This window comes from Balaenoptera musculus, chromosome 12 (assembly GCF_009873245.2).
Source record: "Balaenoptera musculus isolate JJ_BM4_2016_0621 chromosome 12, mBalMus1.pri.v3, whole genome shotgun sequence".
In the NCBI taxonomy this organism is placed as follows: Eukaryota; Metazoa; Chordata; class Mammalia; order Artiodactyla; family Balaenopteridae; genus Balaenoptera; species Balaenoptera musculus.
In genome coordinates, this window is record NC_045796.1 from 89,330,375 (window position 1) to 89,353,017 (window position 22,643).

The 22,643-nt window shown below is 33.5% G+C and overlaps 1 protein-coding gene across 1 annotated transcript in view; it reads left to right on the top strand.

Moving 5' to 3' along the window:
• The window catches only part of EYS (eyes shut homolog), a 1,768,116-nt gene that overhangs the window by 176,191 nt on the left and 1,569,282 nt on the right, over window positions 1–22,643 (top strand). Inside the window, exon 9 of the mRNA XM_036871239.1 lies at window positions 1,497–1,782. Coding sequence (XP_036727134.1) covers window positions 1,497–1,782 — 286 coding nt within the window. The remainder of the gene's footprint in view (window positions 1–1,496; window positions 1,783–22,643) is intronic.

Sequence of the window (22,643 nt, forward strand, 5' to 3'; positions counted from 1 at the left end):
AAGATAGGTTAATTTCCTCTAATTCCCAGAATATTTGTACTTAATCTAACCTCAGAGATATTGTAATAATCTACTTATCACCTTCCTCACCCCCTGCAAATTCTGAGTGTCTTTCCAGCACCTCATTTATTTACTCAATCATTACACATTGAACAAGTTTTCTTGGGTTCTCTCTCTGTGCTAGGAACTGGCATATACTAGCATATGTACTGGTGATAAGAATTCAGAGGGAATAAGACAGCTATTGTTCCTGCCTTCAGAGAATTTACACTATAGGCAACTAAAGAACTGAGATACTCAAGCATTTGCAATAAAACCTATTAGAGTCATAAATATTAGGGTAAGCAGAGGATGCCTTCCTTGAGATAAAGCCAGAAATTTGTTCACATCAGCATTAACTCATTTAGGTCAATTCCAATCACATAGACGATGCAAACATATACTTACGGAATGAATATAGGAGTGAATGAATGAATACTATCAATAGAACCTAGTATTAATTAAAATCCTATTAGTTTTAGGTCTGAGATGAAATATTTCAAACTTGTTTTATGATGGAGCAACCTATCAATAATGATGCCATTGTCCAGGAATGCCCAGGGCCCTCACCTGGCCTGCACTACCTGTGGCAGCCCTCACTGACATTTCCCCAACTGGAGCCCATGTGGCCACCGGACTGGCCCTTGTGGGTCTTATCATGATTGTAAGACCCACCTCAGCAATAACCATCAGAGAACTTTGACAAAACAAGTTTTATTACCATAGTTTGTGGAGGAGGGTACATGACACTCCTGGGCCACACAGCAAGGTCGCAGCTCAGGTAAAGAGACAGAGAAGACCTGGGGTTCTGCCTTTATTGGGGTCCGGGGTGGGGTGCCTAGTAGTTTCAGTGTTCATTCTATTAGTGAATTTAAAACATAAAAGTGGGAATTAAAGAGCAGGGAGGGAAAAGCAGGGTCCCCACAAAAGGTTATTTATCAAGGTCAAACAGGGCTTTCTAAAACGGGAAAGTTCATGGGGGGTGGTGGCTTGGCTTGGCTTTTTATGTACTCGTGTAGCTGGCAGTGTGTTTATTTCAGATGAATGTGTTTGAAATGAATGCCTTGGTAATCAAAAGCTTAATGCCAGGCACTTATACTACTATCAAAAATTGTCATAATTTTCAGGCACTCACACTAGAGAACTTTCCAGCACATTTTCGCAAAAATCCTGACACACACGCACCGTCATTTCACCTCAGCAGGTCACATAGCAGTTAAGTGGCAGGACCCGTATTTGAGTCTAGATCTGTTTGTTGCCAAAGTTCTTTTCAAGCATCATTCTGCACAATAACCAAAATTAAATTTTGCCAAGAATGGACACCTTCTACAAGAATATTTTAAAAGTACACCACACAACCTTCTTTAATATGTTTTCATCCTGTGGATTTAAGTAAATATGCGATAAACATTTAAACCTGTTAAATTATATGACTAATTGGGTTTTTTGCTTTTCAGATGCAGCTGTTTCCTTGGTTACGTGTTTAGAGTCGGTATGCTCAATGTTGATGACTGCTTAGGAAACCAAAGCACATCAGTGCAAGGCCTCTGCCTGGCCCATTTGCACACCTGCAGTTGTAGCTCTCTGCAAAGATGTGAAAGACACATGTGTGAAATAGAAACTGAAGATTGTAAATCTGCGCCCTGCAGAAATGGAGCAACAGGTACACATTTAAGTGGCTATTTCTTTGGCAAATGTGTCCCAGGATTTACAGGCAAATATTTCTTGAAATCAAATTGTCTAGTGGATAAGGTGCTTAATGCATTTATTTAACGTATCTCAGATGTGTCTAATGATCAGTATTGTAGCTTGCTTTCTCATTTGGCAAAGTAAAAATATCTTCCCTTGGAATAATAGGATTGCTTCTTTGGGCAATTACATGGCTGACTAAGCTTTGGCTCATGCAAATGAGGCTGCTAAGGCCAGGCTGCACCACTAAGAATATAATGTACATGTCAAAGGTCTGAAGAGAAAATCGGCAACCATAACCTCACAATAATAGTGCCTAAACAGCTTCAGTACCCCCTACAACCTACTGTCTGGCTGCCTAAGCAAACTGAGTGCCAATTTTTTCCTAGTTTAAAAACAAAATTTTGTTTCAGTATTTCTGAGGTCAGTTTAATGCCCTCACATTAATAAGATTAAAAAAAAAAAAAAAAAACATAAAATCACAACCATACTATATTCTTTGTAAAATCATAGAGGACAAAATTCACATTGGCTACATAGTAAAAAGGCAGCTTTTGATACAAAAATATCAGAGATTAAGCATTCAAATTTATGTTATTTGAGATTTTATGCTTGGTCTTACATTGAAGTGATGTTCATAATAATTTCAAAACTTATTTATTATAATTGCCGTATAAAAATCAGTACAAAGACAATACAGGAAGAAAACATAACTGTCACTTTTAAATCACACCTAACTTTAGGTAAAATAATGAAAAAATGTTTCATGCGGTATGATATCCCATTTTATTAAGCAGACCCAACTCTAGAAGCTATTTGGACTTCCATCTTAAAGTGAAAAAAATATTATTCCTATTCTATATTTAAAGTAATATGCTGAAGCTTTTGGCAGAAATTGAAAAAGATAAGTTCTAAAAATGGAAGTGATGATATCATTGGAATAAACGTATGGCCATCCAGATTAGCTTTTTAAGGATGAAAATATATTTCAGTGTACAAATTCTGGTAAGCTTGCTAAAAAGTTGTTCCCATTACTTCACATTTCACATTTCAAACATGTTTTTAGTAAAAATAAGGTAGCATAAAATGTGCTAGTGCTGTTGAAATAGTTGTATCTGACTTAGAAAAAACATATACATATATTCATCTGTTTTTATCACATAGGGTATCTTCGAGAATTCAGTGAAAATACAATGTTAATCAGCAATTATACATAAAATAGAATAAAGGATGAAACTTAACTCTTCTAATACCATTACTAAGATAAAATGTAATTTGGTATTTTAATTATTTGTGTATATATGTATATATACATATGTATATGCATACACATTATCAATGAGCAATCTATTATTTTATATTTCAAGACTGACTATTACAGTTATCCATTATATGGTCATTCAATATATATTATATACACGTTTTTCAATAGTTAAACCACACATTGCATAGTACTTACCATTAGTATATACTAAAAATAATTCATATGACTTACTTCTCAGCTGGGAATAAGAACATTCCATACCCATCTGATAGTTTTTCCAATCTGAAACACAAAGTTGTATCTGATTTTGATTTTCATTTCGTGGAGTAATAAAAAAAAATAAGTATTTACAATTTGAAATTATATTTGGAATACTTTTTACAGGCTTTTCATCTTTTTTTTTTTTTTTTTTTTTTTTCTTCTGGGAAATGTGTCTTTACTTAATCACAGTTCTTATGAAGACAGTTTCACTTATCTCTTTCCAGGGAGATAATAGTATTATCTGCAAATAATGGTAGATTTAAAAAATTTACTTAATTGGTTTTATAGTATTGTTTGGTCAAATTTCTAGGATCAAGTACAATGCTAGTGATAAAAGTGGCCGTCTTCTTGTTCCTGAATTTCATGGGACTTTGTGTCACCATGCTACATGGTGTTGGCTTGGTATTAAGCAGATAATAAATAAGGTGGAATCTTTCCATTTCCAATTTAAAACATTTTAAATAGAAATAAATGGGGAAGTAATAATATGGCACAATAGCCATTTAATAGAGTAACATTTGCTTTTATTTACTTTTATAATTTTTAAATACTTTTGTATAGACATACAATAATGGACTTTTATGTGTGTTTATATTTATTTATTTTTAAAATATTTATTTAAAAACTTTTGTCAGTTGCTTGTGCTTTACTTACGAAGGACACTTCAAGATCATGGTTACTCTTTTGCTTTGTGCTTCATTTCCCATGAACCAGTCGTTTTTGTCCCATTCCCACCATCATCCCCTAAAAGTTTATGTGTGTTTTTAGAAAATTTGTTTTCAGTGTTACAGTTTTGTGCTTATTTTACACAAAGATGTGGAAAACTCTTCTTATTCTGTACTCTGAAATATTTAAAATAAACTGGTTTGAAAGGATGAAAAAATTCCTTAGGGTTTACTAACCAATCAACAAAATAAATATTCCTGCTTATTACTCTTAGGAAGGTTAGTTATTCTCTAAACTTCTTACACTTTCCAGGGCTTTATTGAGTCAATTTACTAATTTACATGACTTGAGATAATTATTAAAATCATTGGTTTTTAAATAATAATTTTATCTGAATTAATGTTTATTTCTTAATTTTATTGTGATTTATATATATGTGTGTTTTCTTTCTAATTAGAAAAGACTTTATACAATTATTGATATTTTCAAGGAACTTATTCATATATTTAACAATTCTCAAGTTTTTTCTGCTTTTTTATTTAATACTATATAAATTTAATTATCGAATTCCTTTCTCTAGCTTTACTAAACTTTCCAATGTCTTGCTCTTTGCTTTCTTTACTTTTTATTTCTTTGTTAACCCTTAGGTAATTTACAAATTAACAAATTTTCTTTGTTATTTGGTAATGCAAAATTGGAGGCTAGAGATTTTACTCGGGGTATTGTTTGCTTGTACTCTAGAAATTTGATATGCAATTTTTTTGCAGTGTTTTCTAAGTAGACTGCTATTTCAGGTTTCATTTCCAATTTCATCCATCAGTCAATATGGCATTTTAAGTTATGCTTTCTGAGTAACTTGACAATTGTGTTTATTCTTTGGTTATTAATTTCCAGTCACTGCATCATTAACACAGAACAAGGTCATCGATAATTGCTATTTGGTATTTTTTTTCTTTTATTTTGAAAGTATATAGAGAAGTGAAATCATCTTTTTACAATTTTTCCAAATGTAGGGGATTACAAGTAGCTACTGGGGGTCTGAAGGGAAAGGGGCTAAGAAAAATCCCTACAGTCAAGCAGAAACAGTGTTGTAGTTTGTTAGTAGTCTATGTATTCAGGACAAGAGTAAGGAGTGTTGGATTCATATGACTCATCTGCTATTATTGGCTTAGCATATCACAATTCTTATAAGAATAATACTTGGACATTTGGACATAATATATATTGCCTGTGAATATTCTTTAAAACTTCTTTTTCTGTGATTTAAGTTTGGGATAAGAGTAATCCTAGGAGTTTTTCAGAAAAGGATTTTTAGGTGCCATTTCAGATGTAACAAATCCAAATATTTGGAAGTAGTATTCAAGAACAAAAATGTTTCAGTTTGTATATCGGACTCCCGTGGGTCTTTGATGGAATGATTCCCCTATATTTCTTCATAGATGTAAACTTACACATAAATATAGATGGGTTTACGTACTTTGTCATTCCATTTCCCCATATTAATTGATATTTACACACACCTTCACTACTCTTTACATGCTTACCTTATGGGTTATAACATTTTTAATTAGCTTACCATATTTTAATAAAAATCAGTACTTGTACCACATTCCAGACCATACACAGACCTTAAACATTTGAACCACATCTAACTCTCTCTAGATATGTACATATTTTGTATATGTTTTTCTGCATATATTTAAAACTATTCAAGACATTATTATCATTTTATACACTCAATACTTATCTATACTTATCCATATTGTGCCATTTTATTTCTTTTATTTCTTTCCTATATCTCCAAGCTTCTAACAGATTTCTTTTACCAAACGTATGATAATCACTATTTAGAATATCATTTTCAGCTTTTCTGCTTGGATGAATTCTCCATTTTCTATTTGTCTGAATGTATTTTTAGTTCACCTTTATATTTAAAAGATGTTTTATGGTAAAGGATCAGCAAATGAGTTAAATGAAGGAAGGAACTGAAACTACAAGTTAAATATCTTTACAGTAATGTATTTAAAGATGTATGTTTTTGTATGTCTATATTGCATATATATATATATACACAAACACATATATGTATATGTATGTATCTATCATCTATAGGTCTATTTATCTATCTATCCTTCCTATGATATTGGTAGCCCTATAATATCTTTGACTCCTGTTTATCAGTTCCTATGTTCCTATTTTTTTTATTTTATAAAGCATATAGTGTCACAGAGAATTTAGCAGAAGGCTCAGACAGCTGAGATATCAAATGATTCACACAATTTATGCCACAATTTGAGCCATTCACTCCAGGTCTCTACTTATAGAATTCCATCATATTTTAAGTTTGAGGCTTCTGTATACTGATAATATTTTAAAAAGCAGAAAATGGGGATGGGGTCAAAAGATTTAACAAATCAAAAACTTCAAATATTTTAAGATAATTATTCTCCCATAACAATTTATTTTCATATAGCAATTAATACATATTTAGTCCTATTAATAATAGGGAAATAATAGTGGGAATAATAGTTCTGCTTACATTGATCCTTGGACTTTTGCTTTTTGAATCCTGATCTAACCAAATAGGAGCAATAGAAACATATTTGAGAGGTAATAATAAAGAAAATGCTATGGAAAAAAGACAGATGTTCTTCACTCTGGAAGATTCTTATCTGTCCTTTGTGGATTTATATTGAAACGTCTTCCAAAAAAGACAAAAAAGCATAATTAAACAGAAAATATGTGACTTTTAAAATGACAAAGGAATTGCAGCCTCAGTGAAAGTAGCCTGTGTTATGACTGGATGGCAGCTCTTTAGCTCCAGAATTTTCCTTCAAGTTCTGATTTCATTTTAAATTGTGATTTTCCCTAACTCATTAAAATGCAAAAATCTATACAAAACAATGTTTGCATAATTATAAAATAATTTACTAAATGTTGCATTTGAGGAAGAAAAAGGTTATGTTCAGGAATTTAATTAGTGATCTGACAACACAAAATATTCAACATTGGTTCTAATTGTATGCACATCTGGGATTTCCTCCAAAAGAACTAGATTCCTAAAGGTCAAACATTTATATCAAAGTGTTTTAAAATAACCATCTTGTAATAAGGAGGATGAACAGCTTTTCATCAGAAGCAATGCAAATTAACTTCTCAAGAGAAATGACCCAATATATTCATCTTACACATGAGATATTTGTATTGGTATATATACCATTTATGTTGACTTCGTTTGTATACCATGGAGTATTCCAAAGAAAATGGCATAAAAATATAAGCATGAACATCATCCACTCTGGGCCAAAGCATCTGAAGGAAAAATAATTTTTGGTCCTGTTTCAACCAGAGACAGTAATTTCTATAAAGCACCTTACTTATTTTTCAATTTTTCCATTATATAGGTTGGCATTCTATTTCCCTTTTGTCTACTTGCCCACATTACTGTTATGAGATATTGAAGGGATCTTGAGCTTCCTGAGAGAAATCCAGCACATTAACAGGATGCAGTAATATTACTAGAATACAAGACTCCTTTAACTCTTCCAGGCTTTATTTAATTTCGTTACCTTTCATTTTCTCAGTGAAGTTAAAAAACAGCAATAAACCAGTTAACAAAGCAGCAGCCATCCAAACAAACAAAAATAACACAAAACTACAAACCCTATTTAAATATCAAAAAGCCCAAGATCACAAAGAATTTAAAACTGTTTCCCAATTTCAATATGAAACTACCCAACGTAAATAGGTAACATGTTACTGATAACTTATTTTGGTATTTTTTCTTTTCTCTTCATTCAAAGCACTTTTAGTTCTTTCAAAGAAAGAATTATTACTACTTGTTAGGTAGGATTTTTTTGGTTTTCATTTCAATGAATCTTAAGTACATGGATAGCATAGTTTTATCAATATTGAAGGAAATCCAAAAAAGAGGTTATATATGTACATGTATAGCTGATTCATTTTGCTGTTCAGTAGAAACAAACACAACATTGTAAAGCAACTATACGCCAATAACAATTAATTTGAAAACATTTGAAAATATATGTATATTTCCATGGGTTTCTGGGTCCTAATTTTTAATTTAAAATAAAGAGAAACTTTATTTTTTAATTCAGTGAAGACTCTGTCTTGGGGGGTAGTCAATAATTTTGCCTGTGGGATTAGAGAACATATTATCTGAGCTGAGCCTTGAAGGATGAATGGGGTGAAACCGAGATTTAAAAGGCCCTGTGAAAGGCGAGGTACCCATAAATAAGAAACAACAAGTGACAACAAGAAGTCTATAATTGGCAGAGATTGAGATAATCCACAGGTCCTCATTGTTAATATGAAAGTGTGATACATGCCTAGAGTACAATAATTTCCATTATTTAGCAACTGAGCAATCACCAAATGAGAGTAAATGAGAATAGAGGTTGAGATAAACATGTATTTTATTTTATACAGATTTAGGTATCAAAATGACATTGTTCCAGTTAGAAAAATGATATTTTCTGTGTTTATAATACTTTGATATTTTCTAACTTGATATTTTCTGTGTTTATAATATCAACAGGCATAGTGAGGAAGTGGTGAGGAAGAGTATTTGAGGTGGTTCAGAATTTCGATTTCACTACCTGGTTGATTTGCTATCCCAGGAAGCATTTGTTTTTATCCAGGCAGCCTCAGGATGGGTAGAGGCCAAAGCAGCCAGTGACGACAATTTGGTCACCATCCAAAATATTGATAAATAATGTGTAAATTCCAGCCATACCTGGGGAGTTTTTGCTCCTGTTTTTTTTTTTTTTTTTTCTGCATATCATTATACATTAAATGATGTAGTTCTCAAATTACATTATCTTTCCATCAAGTACCGAGTTACTTCTGCACTCATATCCAACTTGATTATCCAGTAATATTCTGAATATGTGTATTTAGGGAATTTCCTTTTATTTATTAATTTCCATATGGGTAGACACTGCATAATTTCTTTATATTTTTGTAGCTTTCTAATTTCTCTGAAATCGTATTCTGTTGGTACATTATATAAACAAGCTTCCAAAGCTACTGAAGAAAAGTGCCTCTCCAAAATAATCATTTTTATGAATAGAAGATAACAGGGCCTTTCTTGCTGTCAGGGCAGTTCTTAAGAGATTTCTAATCTGTGCAAGCTTCAAAAATGCTGACTAAATCTAAGAAGTATTATAAAACAGCAGCCAGAAATTTAACAGAGGAAAAACTATTTTGTTTTTGTATTCCTCAGAAAATGATGTGACTTCTCTATATTCTGTTATTTGGCTACAATTTAAAGGTAATCCTGGGCTGGTCTCATGAATAAAAAACTGATGTTTTTTTTAATTTAAATTCTATTAAAAAAAATGGACAACTATTCAGTAAAAATAACAATGAAATGATTACAGAGTCATATTTCAGAGATTCAGGCCAAAAACTAATGTATTAGAAAATGACACAGACAGTATATCCAATCTTCCAATTTGTCCTTTTGTTGTTTTAAATTTAGTATATATTTTATATTTATCAAAGATACCCGAAGGTCTATAATAACTTTTCAAACTACCATTCTTTTCAGTGTTTGTATAGGAATGTTGAGTTTCAAAAGTTATTTTGAAATACTTTTCTTTTAAGGGAGTACATTAATTTTAGTGAGATCTTTAAACAGAAAAATAAAGGTTGACATATCTTCTGTGTCACATCAGAAGATATGGCATAGAGAAGTTATTCCCATTTGCCCAGACCTAAGACACACCCAGAAAACATCAAATGCTGACAGTGAGTACACACATGTTAAAAAGAGAGAGAGAAAATAAAAGTTTAGCCTGCTTTTCAAAATAATATTTCACTGCCTTTTCGTTTAATTAGGAATAGAAAACCTCCAGTATGAATGCTACACAAAGAAAGGTGAATTATTAAAATATGATAAACTACAGAATAATCCACATTTATTGCTTCATAAACAATCTGTCAATGTTAGGCACTTTTTAAAATAAATGTATTTATTTATTTATTTTTGGCTGCGTTGGGTCTTCATTGCTACGCACAGGCTTTCTCTAGTTGTGGCTAGTGGTGACTACTCTTCGTTGCAGTTGTGCAGGCTTCTCATTGCAGTGGCTTCTCATTGCGGTGGCTTCTCTTGTTGCAGACCTTGGGCTCTGGGCACCCGGGCTTCAGTAGTTGTAGCTCACGGGCTTAGTTGCTCCGTGGCACGTGGGATCTTCCCGGACCAGGGCTTGAACCTGTGTCCCCTGCATTGGCAGGTGGATTCTTAACCACTGCACCACCAGGGAAGCCCTGTTAGGCATTTTTAAATGTGCCCTAACAAAATAATGCATTATCTATTTATCTTTCATCCATCCACCTAACAACCTATCTATTTATGCTTCCGTATATGTACTTGTTACTGAGTCCACACTTGTCCTGCTCACCGCACAACAAGCCAATAAATTGAGAGATGAGTTGTTTGGGGCAAAGAATAGAGACTTTATTCAGAAAGCCAGCAGACTGAGAAGATGCTGGACTAGTGTCCCAAAGTTAGAATTAGAATTCAATTAGAATTAGAATTAGAATCTTCCCCAAGTTAGAATTCAGGCTTCTTATATACTAAAAGGGGAGGGGTGTGGCTGGTTGTTGCCAACTTCTTGGTGCCAGCCAGACCTCCAGGGGATGTGATAATCCTTTGTTCTCACAGCTGTCCATGTAGGTCTGGTAATGATGTTCCTGTAAACCTCCAACCAGAAAAATGTCATTCTCTGTTCTGCAATTTTTTGTCTGTATATGAATTGAAAATGTTATACCTTTAAAAATCAATCCTGGCACAGCAGCAAAGACCTAAAGCAGCCAAAACTAAGTAAGTAAAATAAATTTTAAAAAATAAATAAATAATTTTTTAAAAAAAATTAAAAAATATCAATCCTGGGACACAGAGCCTTGAGAATGGGCTACTTTATATTTTAGGCTAAAGGCAACATTCTTTTACAAAGGTTCAGAGCCAGCATGACTAAGCAGAGGCAACAGAGCGCAAAGGTTAGAGCCAAAGGAATAGATCCAGTATGAAGTCAGGTTTGTTCTTCTCTTACATATTTATTTAGCTTGGTACAAGGTATCAAATAAAATAAGGTTACAGAGATTAATTATATATGTAAAACCATTGAGTAGTTATGGCTTTCTTATTCATACACCAAATATGAATGATGAATGAAGTTACATTGGCATAATGAAAGCTAACTATATTTGTAAGTCTAGGTATCTTCAAAGAAGCATAGATGGGCTGTCATCATATCATTGATGATGATAATTATAAGAGACTCTAACTTTATCAATTTTAATAGAGTTATGAGCACACATGATAAAAATTTAGTTTTCAATATGTTATTCCCTATTGAAGTCTAGTTAATAGACAGCTGCTGGCTTTTTAAATCAACTCCAAGAGAAGTATAGTATCTTCATTAATGTAAGAGAAAACAGAGCATATTACTGAAAATGAAATGGCAGAAGCCAGGATTTCTGTAAGCTATATTTAGCAGATTGAAAATATGAAATTTGGCTCAATTTCTCTTTGAGAACATGCATTTTATCTAGCAGTCATTATCCTTCATGAAGTGCATGGCTGCATGAGGCACAGCCCACAGTATGAACGTTGCCTGAGGCACAGACAGAACTCACATCCACATAGGAAACATGCTGTGTATTATTTGGGGGCAGAGAATATCAATGACTCCAGGTATGTCTCCATTCTTCTTGGAGTATCGGTGCACTAAATGGGCACAAAACGTTGTATTATTCAGTCTATCAGGTAAAAACCTTCAGGTAAATTCCAATAGTGGCCAAGGAAATGGCAAGAAGATAAAAAATAGAATTAACCTACTATTTTGTAGGCAACTATTAAGATTGTTTAGGATTTTTCTTATATTAATTCACATAAAGGTCAATATGAGGCCCATAAAATTTTACAACATAGAGGAAGAAAACTTCATAATATTGCAGTAGGAAAGTATAGTTTTGTACAAGATCTGCTAGAAATTAAAGAAGCTAGCTTGACACAATTGTTTTCTTCTCTTAAAAAAAGAATATGCAGTACACTATGAAAAAGTTATGAAGACTGAGAACAAAGTAAGAATAGTCATCTGAATAACATATGAGAATAATACAGCTAAAGATTAATACAGGAGAATAAATAAAATCTCCATTAGAAGCAGTTAGTAGAATGAGTATAAAAGTAAAAATTGTGATGTGAAGAATAAATATGGAAGATTTTTACTAAACATAAAGGCAATAGTAAAATTGAGAGGTTATTAACAAAAAGGAGAGTCAATGAACTGCTAACATGGATTACTAAATAAAACTAAAACAAATGCTAAGGAATAATAATGGAAGTTAAAATATATATAAGCCAATTTTTAAGTTGTATAAGACATTTAAAATTATAATTTGAAATTGTGAGACCAATATTAATGTATTGAATTCACTACCTTGAGCTTAAAATATTTTTTAAAAATAAAAATAAAGATTAATATAGAATAAGACTTGTTCTCTTCAAAGTTTAATGTCCAAAAGAGCAAGAAGTACAACATCTATTGACTTTTAACAGAAAAATAAAATAGATTAACAAATAGTGCTGAGGTTATACTTTTACATAGGGAAAGACAACGAAAATTGTAATATATATTACAATTTAATTTTTAATTTTTTTGAGAATAGAGGAGAAAGAAAAGTCAGTATCACTTTGGGTACTTGAAAGTGTAATATATTAACAGACATGAATTATTTTGAAACCATACATTTTATAATAGACCATGTCCAGTAATACACAAAATCATTAAGATGACAAAACTTAGTGTGTGTGTTTATTTAAATATTTCTGCCTTATCGGCATATACAACCTTGTATTCTTTGGGTTTTTGTTACGTAACCTGAAAAATGAGCCATTAAAACCAAGTGCTGGGACAAACCACCACGTCAAAATGGAAGTTTATGTGCCGAATGTATCAATGAGTCTACATGCAACTGCCCTGTGGGTCAGTATCACATTTAAGAGTATAACTTTTAAATGTACAATTTGAATTTTCCCAAGGAATACTTATCCATTATTTTTTCTGGAAACAACTTTTATTTGCTTTACATTTTTGGTGCAGTTAATAGCAAATTAGTCGTTATTACAGAAAATATGCTATCAATTATATAAGAAGAGAAATATTTATGTTCAAAAGTAACAATTTCAAGACTGTCTTCACAGGCTGAATGTACTCATGTCAGGAATGATTTTCTTTACAGACTGGTGGAATTGACTAGATTGCCATATTGTTGAAGTGAATAAACAAAACATATTCATTAGTAAAACAATCACCTTTATTAAATAAATTAGATTTTTGATAGAAACATTTATGTTACATTTATATGTGTTTAAATGTAAGCAGATGTGTGTGTCCAGATCTATCTGTACACAGCAGTGAAATGAGTGACACGTAGTTATTGTATTTAACACAGTTTGATACTTGCTTCCTGGGTGAATTTGCAGGCTCTAGTAATGAGGCATATTTCTCTGAATATTTAGTGTCAATCACAAATAGTGATTATCTCCATTTTCTTGGGTATTTTAAAATTTTTTCATGAAAAAACGTAGTATTCTTTCACTGAAAATGATAATATATATCTTCAGCTTATTTGTGTCAATGTGTATACTTTAAACTTCACTATGTGGAGGCCAAGTAAAATGCTTTATGCTTCTGGAATCTGGATTTTCACTTAATCTGTGGCTGTTTTCTCCATATATTTCTGATTGACATGATAATAGCAGGAAGAGCACTTACGTTTTCCATCTTTTGTCTCATTGAGTATCTGAATAAATGCATTTTACTATTCCCCCACCCCCAATGAGATATATTATTACCAGTTGTGTTTGATATTTCAACAGGTTACAAAAGTCATAAAATAAAAAAAATAAAAAAAGTCATAAAATAGTTCAAAAGCAACATATCTGTTTGTGTCAAGTATTGACTCCATAGCTAGCTCCTGTATAGATGGATAGAGCATTATAATTTTAAAACCAACAATTGTAACAAATTTGTAAGTAAGAAAAAAGATACAGCACATTTATTAGAATTTATTGTTTTAAATTATAAATAATAGTTACAAATTTTAGATATTACTTAGGAATAGATTTAAGATAAAATATACTACTAATCTATTCATCATTGAGTATATGCCTTTTTATACTAAAGCAAAAACAACAAAGCAAAATATATATATTTATATGACACATTCTCAGCTTTTCTAAAATAATTTATATTTTAAAATTCAGTTTATACATCACTTCTTAGAGAAAGTTCTTATCATTTTACTGATTTTTCTTCATTCTGTCACTTGTAGGCAGCTATTAAATATTGTAGTATACCTAAGACGTAATTGTATAAGCTCAGAATTTTCTATAAAGAATAGCAGGGATTCATAGCAGGCTACTTCATTTTCTTGAGTAGCTCAAATTTTAAAAGTTGTAAGAGACCAAAAGTATAAGTATTAAGAGGTCAAAATGTGGACAATGCCAAATAACACACCGCTGAGTTTAAACACACTTTATTTGTAAAATGAATGACATTTTGAGAAAATAAGCTAAACTTCATGAAAACTCTGAGAAATGCAATAGTTTGAGAAAGTCTCCATTCCAAGCCATTTAACTGTACAAATAAGGCCAACAATGAGTAAATTGCATTATCTCATTCAGCCCCAGAAATTACAGGATGTTTATAAAATGAAAATTAACTGTAATTCCTGATACAAAGTTTCCCATTTTCTAATCAATTGATCAAAATAAAATGTTAAAGTTACACATAGAAATACTTATAAATTTGATCACATGTAATATATATAACTTATTTTTGTTTTATTGAAAAATTATGATTTTTTTCTTCCTTTAGACATATCAAAATGATTATTCAATTTGATATGTTTAATTTTACTTAACTTTATTTCATTTTGCTATTGATAAAATAACTTATTGGAAAATTTTACATAGACATGTAGTTTAAGTATTTTTTAAGTTACCTGAATACCATGAATACCATGATATTAGAAATACTAAATTATAGGACAAACCAAACAGTATTATTTACCTATGACTGGATTTCTCTCAGTTTCCCTGCTGTAGGCATTCAAAAGAAGACACTGCCCAGTGCCATTTGCTCTCAATCCACAGATTCTCTCTACGATAGGGTGCCTGGGAGAGTATATTATGTTCTCTCTGCTACTATACATGAATCATGAGGACCAGGTTCTCTCTCAGTTGAGATTTTAAATAAAATACTACCATAGCAAGAATGATTATCCTTTCAAATGTACATTTATGTGATCTTAAAAAAATATTCAGCAGCAAGTAGTCATAGAATTATACTGAGATTGATCTTTCTGAAATACAAGAAAATAACATAATGCACATGCTCAAGACACTATTTCCAACTTTTACAACTTTATTTCCAAGTCTAACCTCCAGTGACTAGGCAAAGACTTTAATTATTTCACAAGTAGAACTACACATATGGTGAGTTAGAAAAGGAAGTTATCTTGCTGCTAATTATAATAAAAATGCATCTGAAATATTCTGTTGAATGTTAACATTTATCTTAAATTTTCCTACTTTTGCTTACAGATACTACTTCTAATGAGAGTGGTTGAATATCAAATAAATTTACTCAAAATATTAAAGAAACATTTAAATAATGTTATTCAATTTTTTTAATGTAAAAAGATGGTGTAAATATCATTCCAAATTTTCCAAGCTTTGCTGTAGTAATTTTTTTAATATAAAACAACTTGTATTAATCAAATACTGCAAAATATTTAAAAATAACACAAGAGATTATATTTCATAACACAGGTATATAAATATTACATCTCCCAAATATCTAATTTTAAGAATAAATAATAAACCTATTAATGAAATTATGCAAAATAACTTACAAACTTAATCAGAAATAAATGCATAGGAAAAGCATGCCATTACAGATATTTATCATATAAATTGGTTAGGATTTATTTTTAGAATAGCTTGAAACTAGCATTCTGTTTTGGAATATCAGTTTGCCCCAAAGAGGCACCTTCAGTATCATTAATTTCCTGAAGTTCTATTTACTTAATATATATATAAAATATAAGTTCTTCATAAAAAGTGGAGTTATAATGCCCCCAACATGTCTGCTATGTACACATATCTGTTTTTGAGCACAAACAGGTTTCCTAATGAGAGTGTTCAACCGTAGCTGCACAGAGGTGTGGGTGGTAGGACAGAGGGAGGGGCTGATTGAAAGACATTTTGGTGATTGATGGGATATTTGTGGATTTGAAGAGGAACTAACTACTGGGAAGTTACTACCATTCCCTAGAGGCTGGCTGTATAATTGGTAGGAAGATCAGACTTAAGTCTATATAAAATGTGATGCTCTAAGAACAGCAGAAATGGACCCAAATCAGGTTTACTCAGTACTTTATTAAGTGATATTAATGAAGGATTCCACAGAAAAGTGATTAGTTACTCTTCTGGGTCTATTTCCAGATCATATTGAAAATGCTCTAGGATCTGAAAAAGAACAGATACATGTGTATGTATAAGTGAATCACTTTTCTGTGTACCTGAAACTAACATAACATTGTAAATCAAGTATAATCCAATATAAAATAAAAATTAAATAAAATTTAAAAAAAAAAGAAAATTCTCTAGGAAAGCCTCTTTGCCTCAGATAATCATTGTTTTAGAGCTTTCCATCTAAGAAAATTAGATGGTCTGAAGAACCCTTCTCTACTCCTCAGGTTATTGAACATCAAAATCATAAAATTGAATTCATATTAGTAAGAGAATAAACATTCTCTTTTTATAAAATCTATGGTAAATTGTAAATAATCAAGCTGTCACATAAATGGAGAAATGTAAATTATTTCTGCATTAAAAAAAAGAATTTATTTTGATTTTAACATTGATACAGGAACCATTTAAAGCGTTATTGATGAGTACTTAAATACTTCATTCATTCATTTATTCACTCACTCATCCAATAGATAATTATTAGTAGACAATCGATTATTATGCATACTATTTTTCAGACATGGTAGTATTTTGGGGAAAGTGGTTAGGGGAATCACAGATAAAGAGAGAGTCTGCCTTCAGGGAGCTAAACTTTTACTGGGGGAGACTGCAAGAAACAAAAATCAAAGGAAGGTCTAGTATAATGCCTGTGTCACTGTGTGCTGTGAAGGAAAACAGTACAATGGCGGGAGGAGAGTGACGGGGTGGGTGGGAGCTATTTAGATTAATTGATAAGGGAGAACTCTAAGGAGCAACAGGTAAGCAGAGATCTAGAAACAGTGATGGAGGTAACTATGTGAGGAGTAAGAGGAAGAAACTTTTAGGCAGAGAGAGTCTCAAGAACAAAAATCTTGAGGTAAGCAGGGACCATGTCTCGTAAGCTCTATAGGTCCCAGTTACAACCATGATTTACCAAATGCTAATTAGGACACTTAGACTTTTGTCCACTTGACCTAGAACATTTTGTTTATACAGATCAAGCAAGAATCTATTGGGCTTACCCTCTATTTCACTTCCAGGAACACCATGATCAACTAGCCAGTGCCATAGGTCTGTGGGAATCAGACTATTCTGATTGCTGCTTTGACTTCTTGCCATCATGACAATCATGACCACCTTGTCTTTGGTGATTGAGTTTCACCACTTGACCCCTGTCACCCTGAAATCTAATTACTTTCATTGCATTTAGATTTCTCACTTTAGTAACTACAATTCCCCCACTTAGGTCTAGCTTGCAGAGAAGGCCTTCAAGAATGCCAGGAACCCCATCACAAATTTACTTCTCACAATCATGGCAAAAGTGTGTCCTCTGGACCCTCTCATGGTAAATAAGCAGGTCTTAAATGACAAATCCTCTTTCACATTCCAATCTCCCTAAGCCTTCATATACTTCCCTCTACATTAAACCAAAGCAGGTGAGGCATTTCCAACTCACTTACTGTGGGCCCCCGTTTTGGGGTCCATGTTCCAGCAGACAGCCAAACACACTGCTGGAGCCCTTTCTAACTCCCCAGCTGTAACATGAAATGCAGAATTTCTGCCTAGTGAGCCCGTATCAATAAATTTGGCCTGATCCCATGTAATATTTCTTCTGCCATTATCCCACAACCTCAATGTCCCTCCCACGTATATTCCCCGGATTTCTGTCTGTGTAAATTAGAAAACTCAAGTACTTCTTTTGGAGTATAGTAGGTCACCCTTGCCACCTCACCTACCTTTAGGGACTGCTGCGACTAGAGTCTAGTTATAGGCCCAGAAGTGAAGAGGGGTGGAGGGGGTGGGTTCTGAGAAGAATAAGCATTGTCATCGGTGACAACTCTCTCAGGAAACCATTACTATTTCCTCAGACAATGCAGAGCTAATTCCCTCAGAAGGAGTGGAGAGTCCCCACACTGGGGGAAAAGAAGACTCTCCTACAAAGCGTGGAGAAATCTCTTCCCCTGGGAAAGAAGAGTCATTAGGATTTAGGGACTCTGTGTTCCCAGCTTCATCAGGGTCTTCCCACACATCCTCATCCCCCTTTCAGCATTCCATTCCTTCCCATCATCGCCTTCATGTTCACACTGGGAGTTCAACTTGTACTGTAATTCTGCTGGTCGCAGGACGAGATTCTGTATTTGATTTTCAGCAGTATTAACCCTGTGGCGACAGGACAAAAGGGTCTCCTTCAGCGCAAATATAGATGTTTTCAGGTCATTTATGTAGCACTTGATCTGAGAATTTGAATCCTGAATCTCATCCTCTTCTTTCCCCACTTTGTCCAACAACAATTAGGAGCAACCAGTCAATCTCATGATATTCATTAATTTGAGCAAAATGTTTGGAAGTACTGTATACGCAGACCCCCATATCCTTGCTTCTTATACATGATTGATTGGGAATATCCAAGTGATAGTTTGCTTATCTTCGGTGCCAGATCCCATCATGGACTCTCTGTGCTCTCTTTACTACTGAAAATAAAGTCATCGACATCTTTAAATCTTAGAGAGATTAGAGATACAATTTCAGATACCCCAGAACAAATTTTTAAAAATTCATCTTTAAAATTCTGTTCCTCTAGAACCACTTTCAGTACCAAAATGCAGTAGGATTCCCCAGAGAAACAAAACCAATGGGAGAGGTATAGACATAGATATAGATATATAAAGATATTAATTGTAAGCATTAAGGAGGCTGACAAGTCTGGAGAGCTGCAGTGAGTATGAACCTGTGAGGAGAATACATTAATATATTGTGCCTTCATGTCATATTGAACAAACCTGAAATTAACCTTCATTGATAAAAAAGTGGAGTCAGTATCCAAACCATCTTGACATGAAAGAGTATAACTATACAAGAAGAACTAATTTTATGGATAAATAAATGTTGCATATTGATGTGAGCTGCCCAAATCTCCAGCATATACGTTAGATTGAAGCTTATGCAGCCCAACATAAACACTTGCACTTAAGCTGGGGGATTTAGTTTTATTTTAAATTTTTTAAAAAAATTTATTTATTTATTTATTTATTTTTGGCTGCGTTGGGTTTTCATTGCTGTGCACGGGCTTTCTCTAGTTGCAGCGAGCAGGGGCTACTCTTCGTTGCGGTGCGCGGGCTTCTCATTGCAGTGGCTTCTCTTGTTGAGGAGCACGGGCTCTAGGCATGAGGGCTCAGTAGTTGTGGCTCACGGGCTTAGTTGCTCTGCAGCATGTGGGATCTTCCCAGACCAGGGATCGAACCTGTGTCCCCTGCATTGGCGGGCGGATTCTTAACCACTGTGCTACCTGGGAGGCCACGGGGGTGGGGGGAGAATTTAGTTTTAGCAGAGCATTCTGATCATGGCTGGTAATCATTGTATTGTAATCTGATAGGAACATATGCCCATCAGGATGCTTGGATGCAGGAAAGGAGATTTTATTAAACAATAATAAGGTATAGCACATAGTCTCATGAAGGCCAGAAGTCTGCTGGCTGATCTAGGAGAAACTCAAAGAACACCAAACCTGTAATAAATAATCAGGCCTGCATGCCACGAGTTCTGTCAGTGCTTGTTGCAAATTATAGAAACACACGTCTGCCTGGTGCTTGCTTGGAGATTGCATCCATCTCATTCATTTTCCTCCTCAGGTTTCTGACTTCTGAATCCAGGTCTCATTGGGACACCTACCTTGTAGAGCTGAGTCATGTGCAAATACCTAAACAGCAAGGTACTCTGGGAAGTGGAACACATCACGTGGGGGATTATAAAATGCAGGAAGAATGTTCAAAGGTTGACTAGAGACTCTATCTGGATTTTTGAGTAGAATCTGGTTGCCTTCTTTCAGAGCTGATGCTGACACACAGCTTATGGAGTCAGGGCAGGATGAGCAGGGTGATGAGAGTCTGAATAATGACCAACAGGTTTACTTGGAGATATTATTTGCCTTCACATTTTTTAATTGTTAAACTTTTAAACTGTTAAAATATTTGTAATATTAAGAATAAGGTAAGTGATTATAAATCCTGAAGCCAGAACTGTAATAAAGTTATCAATTTGATTCAGTTTTTTAAAGTTTTATAAGAAATAAATCTGACCATTAATAGAATGTTATAAATATAAAATAAAATTTTATAAAGAGATTTTAAAATCTTTTTAAAAACTGACTTTGAAAATTCTACATGCTATGCTATAGAAATTTCTAGCAACTAACTTCTCTCTCTCAGGATAAAATGATGTTCTACCTCTTTCTAAATAATGAGCATGATATAACACCCACATGATCCCAATTTGATTTAGTTCCAGGAAGTTGAGTGTGAGATGTTTTGTTTCCAGTGTCAATAACTGTCCTAACTCAGGTTCTGTGCTTTTATAACTTTCCCACACTTCTCCTTATCTTCAGGTCTTTGCTTCTGTGATTACCTCCTATCCTTTGCCATGACTATTTTTTTTTTAACATCTTAATTGGAGTATAATTGCTTTACAATGGTGTGTTAGTTTCTGCTTTATAACAAAGTGAATCAGCTATACATATACACATGTTCCCATATCTCTTCCCTCTTGCCTCTCCCTCCCTCCCTCCCAGCCTCCCTATCCCACCCCTCTAGGTGGTCACAAAGCACCCAGCTGATCTCCCTGTGCTATGCGGCTGCTTCCCACTAGCTATCTATTTTACATTTGGTGGTGTATATATGTCCATGCCACTCTCTCACCCTGTCACACCTTACCCTTCCCCCTCCCCATATCCTCAAGTCCATTCTCTAGTAGGTCTGTGTCTTTATTCCCGTCTTGCCACTAGGTTCTTCATGACCTTTTTTTTTTTTTTTTCCCTTAGATTCCATATATATGTGTTAACATACTGTATTTGCTTTTCTCTTTCTGACTTACTTCACTCTGTATGACAGACTCTAACTCCATCCACCTCACTACAAATACCTCCATTTCCTTTCTTTTTATGGCTGAGTAATATTCCATTGTATATATGTACCACATCTTCTTTATCCATTCATCTGATGATGGACACTTAGGTTGCTTGCATGTCCTGACTATTGTAAATAGAGCTGCAACAAACATTTTGGTACATGACCCTTTTTGAATTATGGTTTTCTCAGGGTATATGCCCAGAAGTGGGATTGCTGGGTCTTATTGTAGTTCTACTTTTAGTTTTTTAAGGAACCTCCATACTGTTCTCCATAGTGGCTGTATCAATTTACATTCCCACCAACAATGCAAGAGTGTTCCCTTTTCTCCACACGCTCTCCAGCATTTATTGTTTCTAGATTTTTTGATGATGGCCATTCTGACTGGTGTTGAGATGATATCTCAATGTAGTCTTGATTTGCATTTCTCTAATGATTAATGATGTTGAGCATTCTTTCATGTGTCTGTTGGCAATCTGTATATCTTCTTTGGAGAAATGTCTATTTAGGTTTTCTGCCCATTTTTGGAATGGGTTGTTTGTTTTTTTGTTATTGAGCTGTGTGAGCTGCTTGTAAATTTTGGAGATTAATCCTTTGTCAGTTGCTTCATTTGCAAATATTTTCTCCCATTCTGAGGGTTGTCTTTTGGTCTTGTTTATGGTTTCCTTTGCTGTGCAAAAGCTTTTAACTTTCATTACGTCCCATTTGTTTACTTGTGTTTTTATTTCCATTTCTCTAGGAGCTGGGTCAAAAAGGATCTTGCTGTGATTTATGTCATAGAGTGTACTGCCTATGTTTTCCTCTAAGAGATTGATAGATTGATAGACCTTACATTTAGGTCTTTAATCTATTTTGAGATTATTTTTGTGTATGGTGTTAGAGAGTGTTCTAATTTCATACTTTTACTTGTACCTGTCCAGTTTTCCCAGCACCACTTATTGAAGAGGCTGTCTTTTCTCCACTGAATATGCTTGCTTCCTTTATCAAAGATAAGGTGACCATATGTGCGTGGGTTTCTCTCTGGGCTTTCTATCCTGTTCCATTGATCTATTTTTCTGTTTTTGTGCCAGTACAAAACTGTCTTGATTACTGTAGCTTTGTGATATAGTCTAAGTCAGGGAGCCTGATTCCTCCAGCTTCATATTTCGTTCTCAAGATTGCTTTGGCTATTCGGGGTCTTCTGTGTTTCCATACAAATTGTGAAATTTTTTGTTCTAGTTCTGTGAAAAATGCCAGTGGTATTTTGATAGGGATTGCATTGAATCTGTAGATTGCTTTG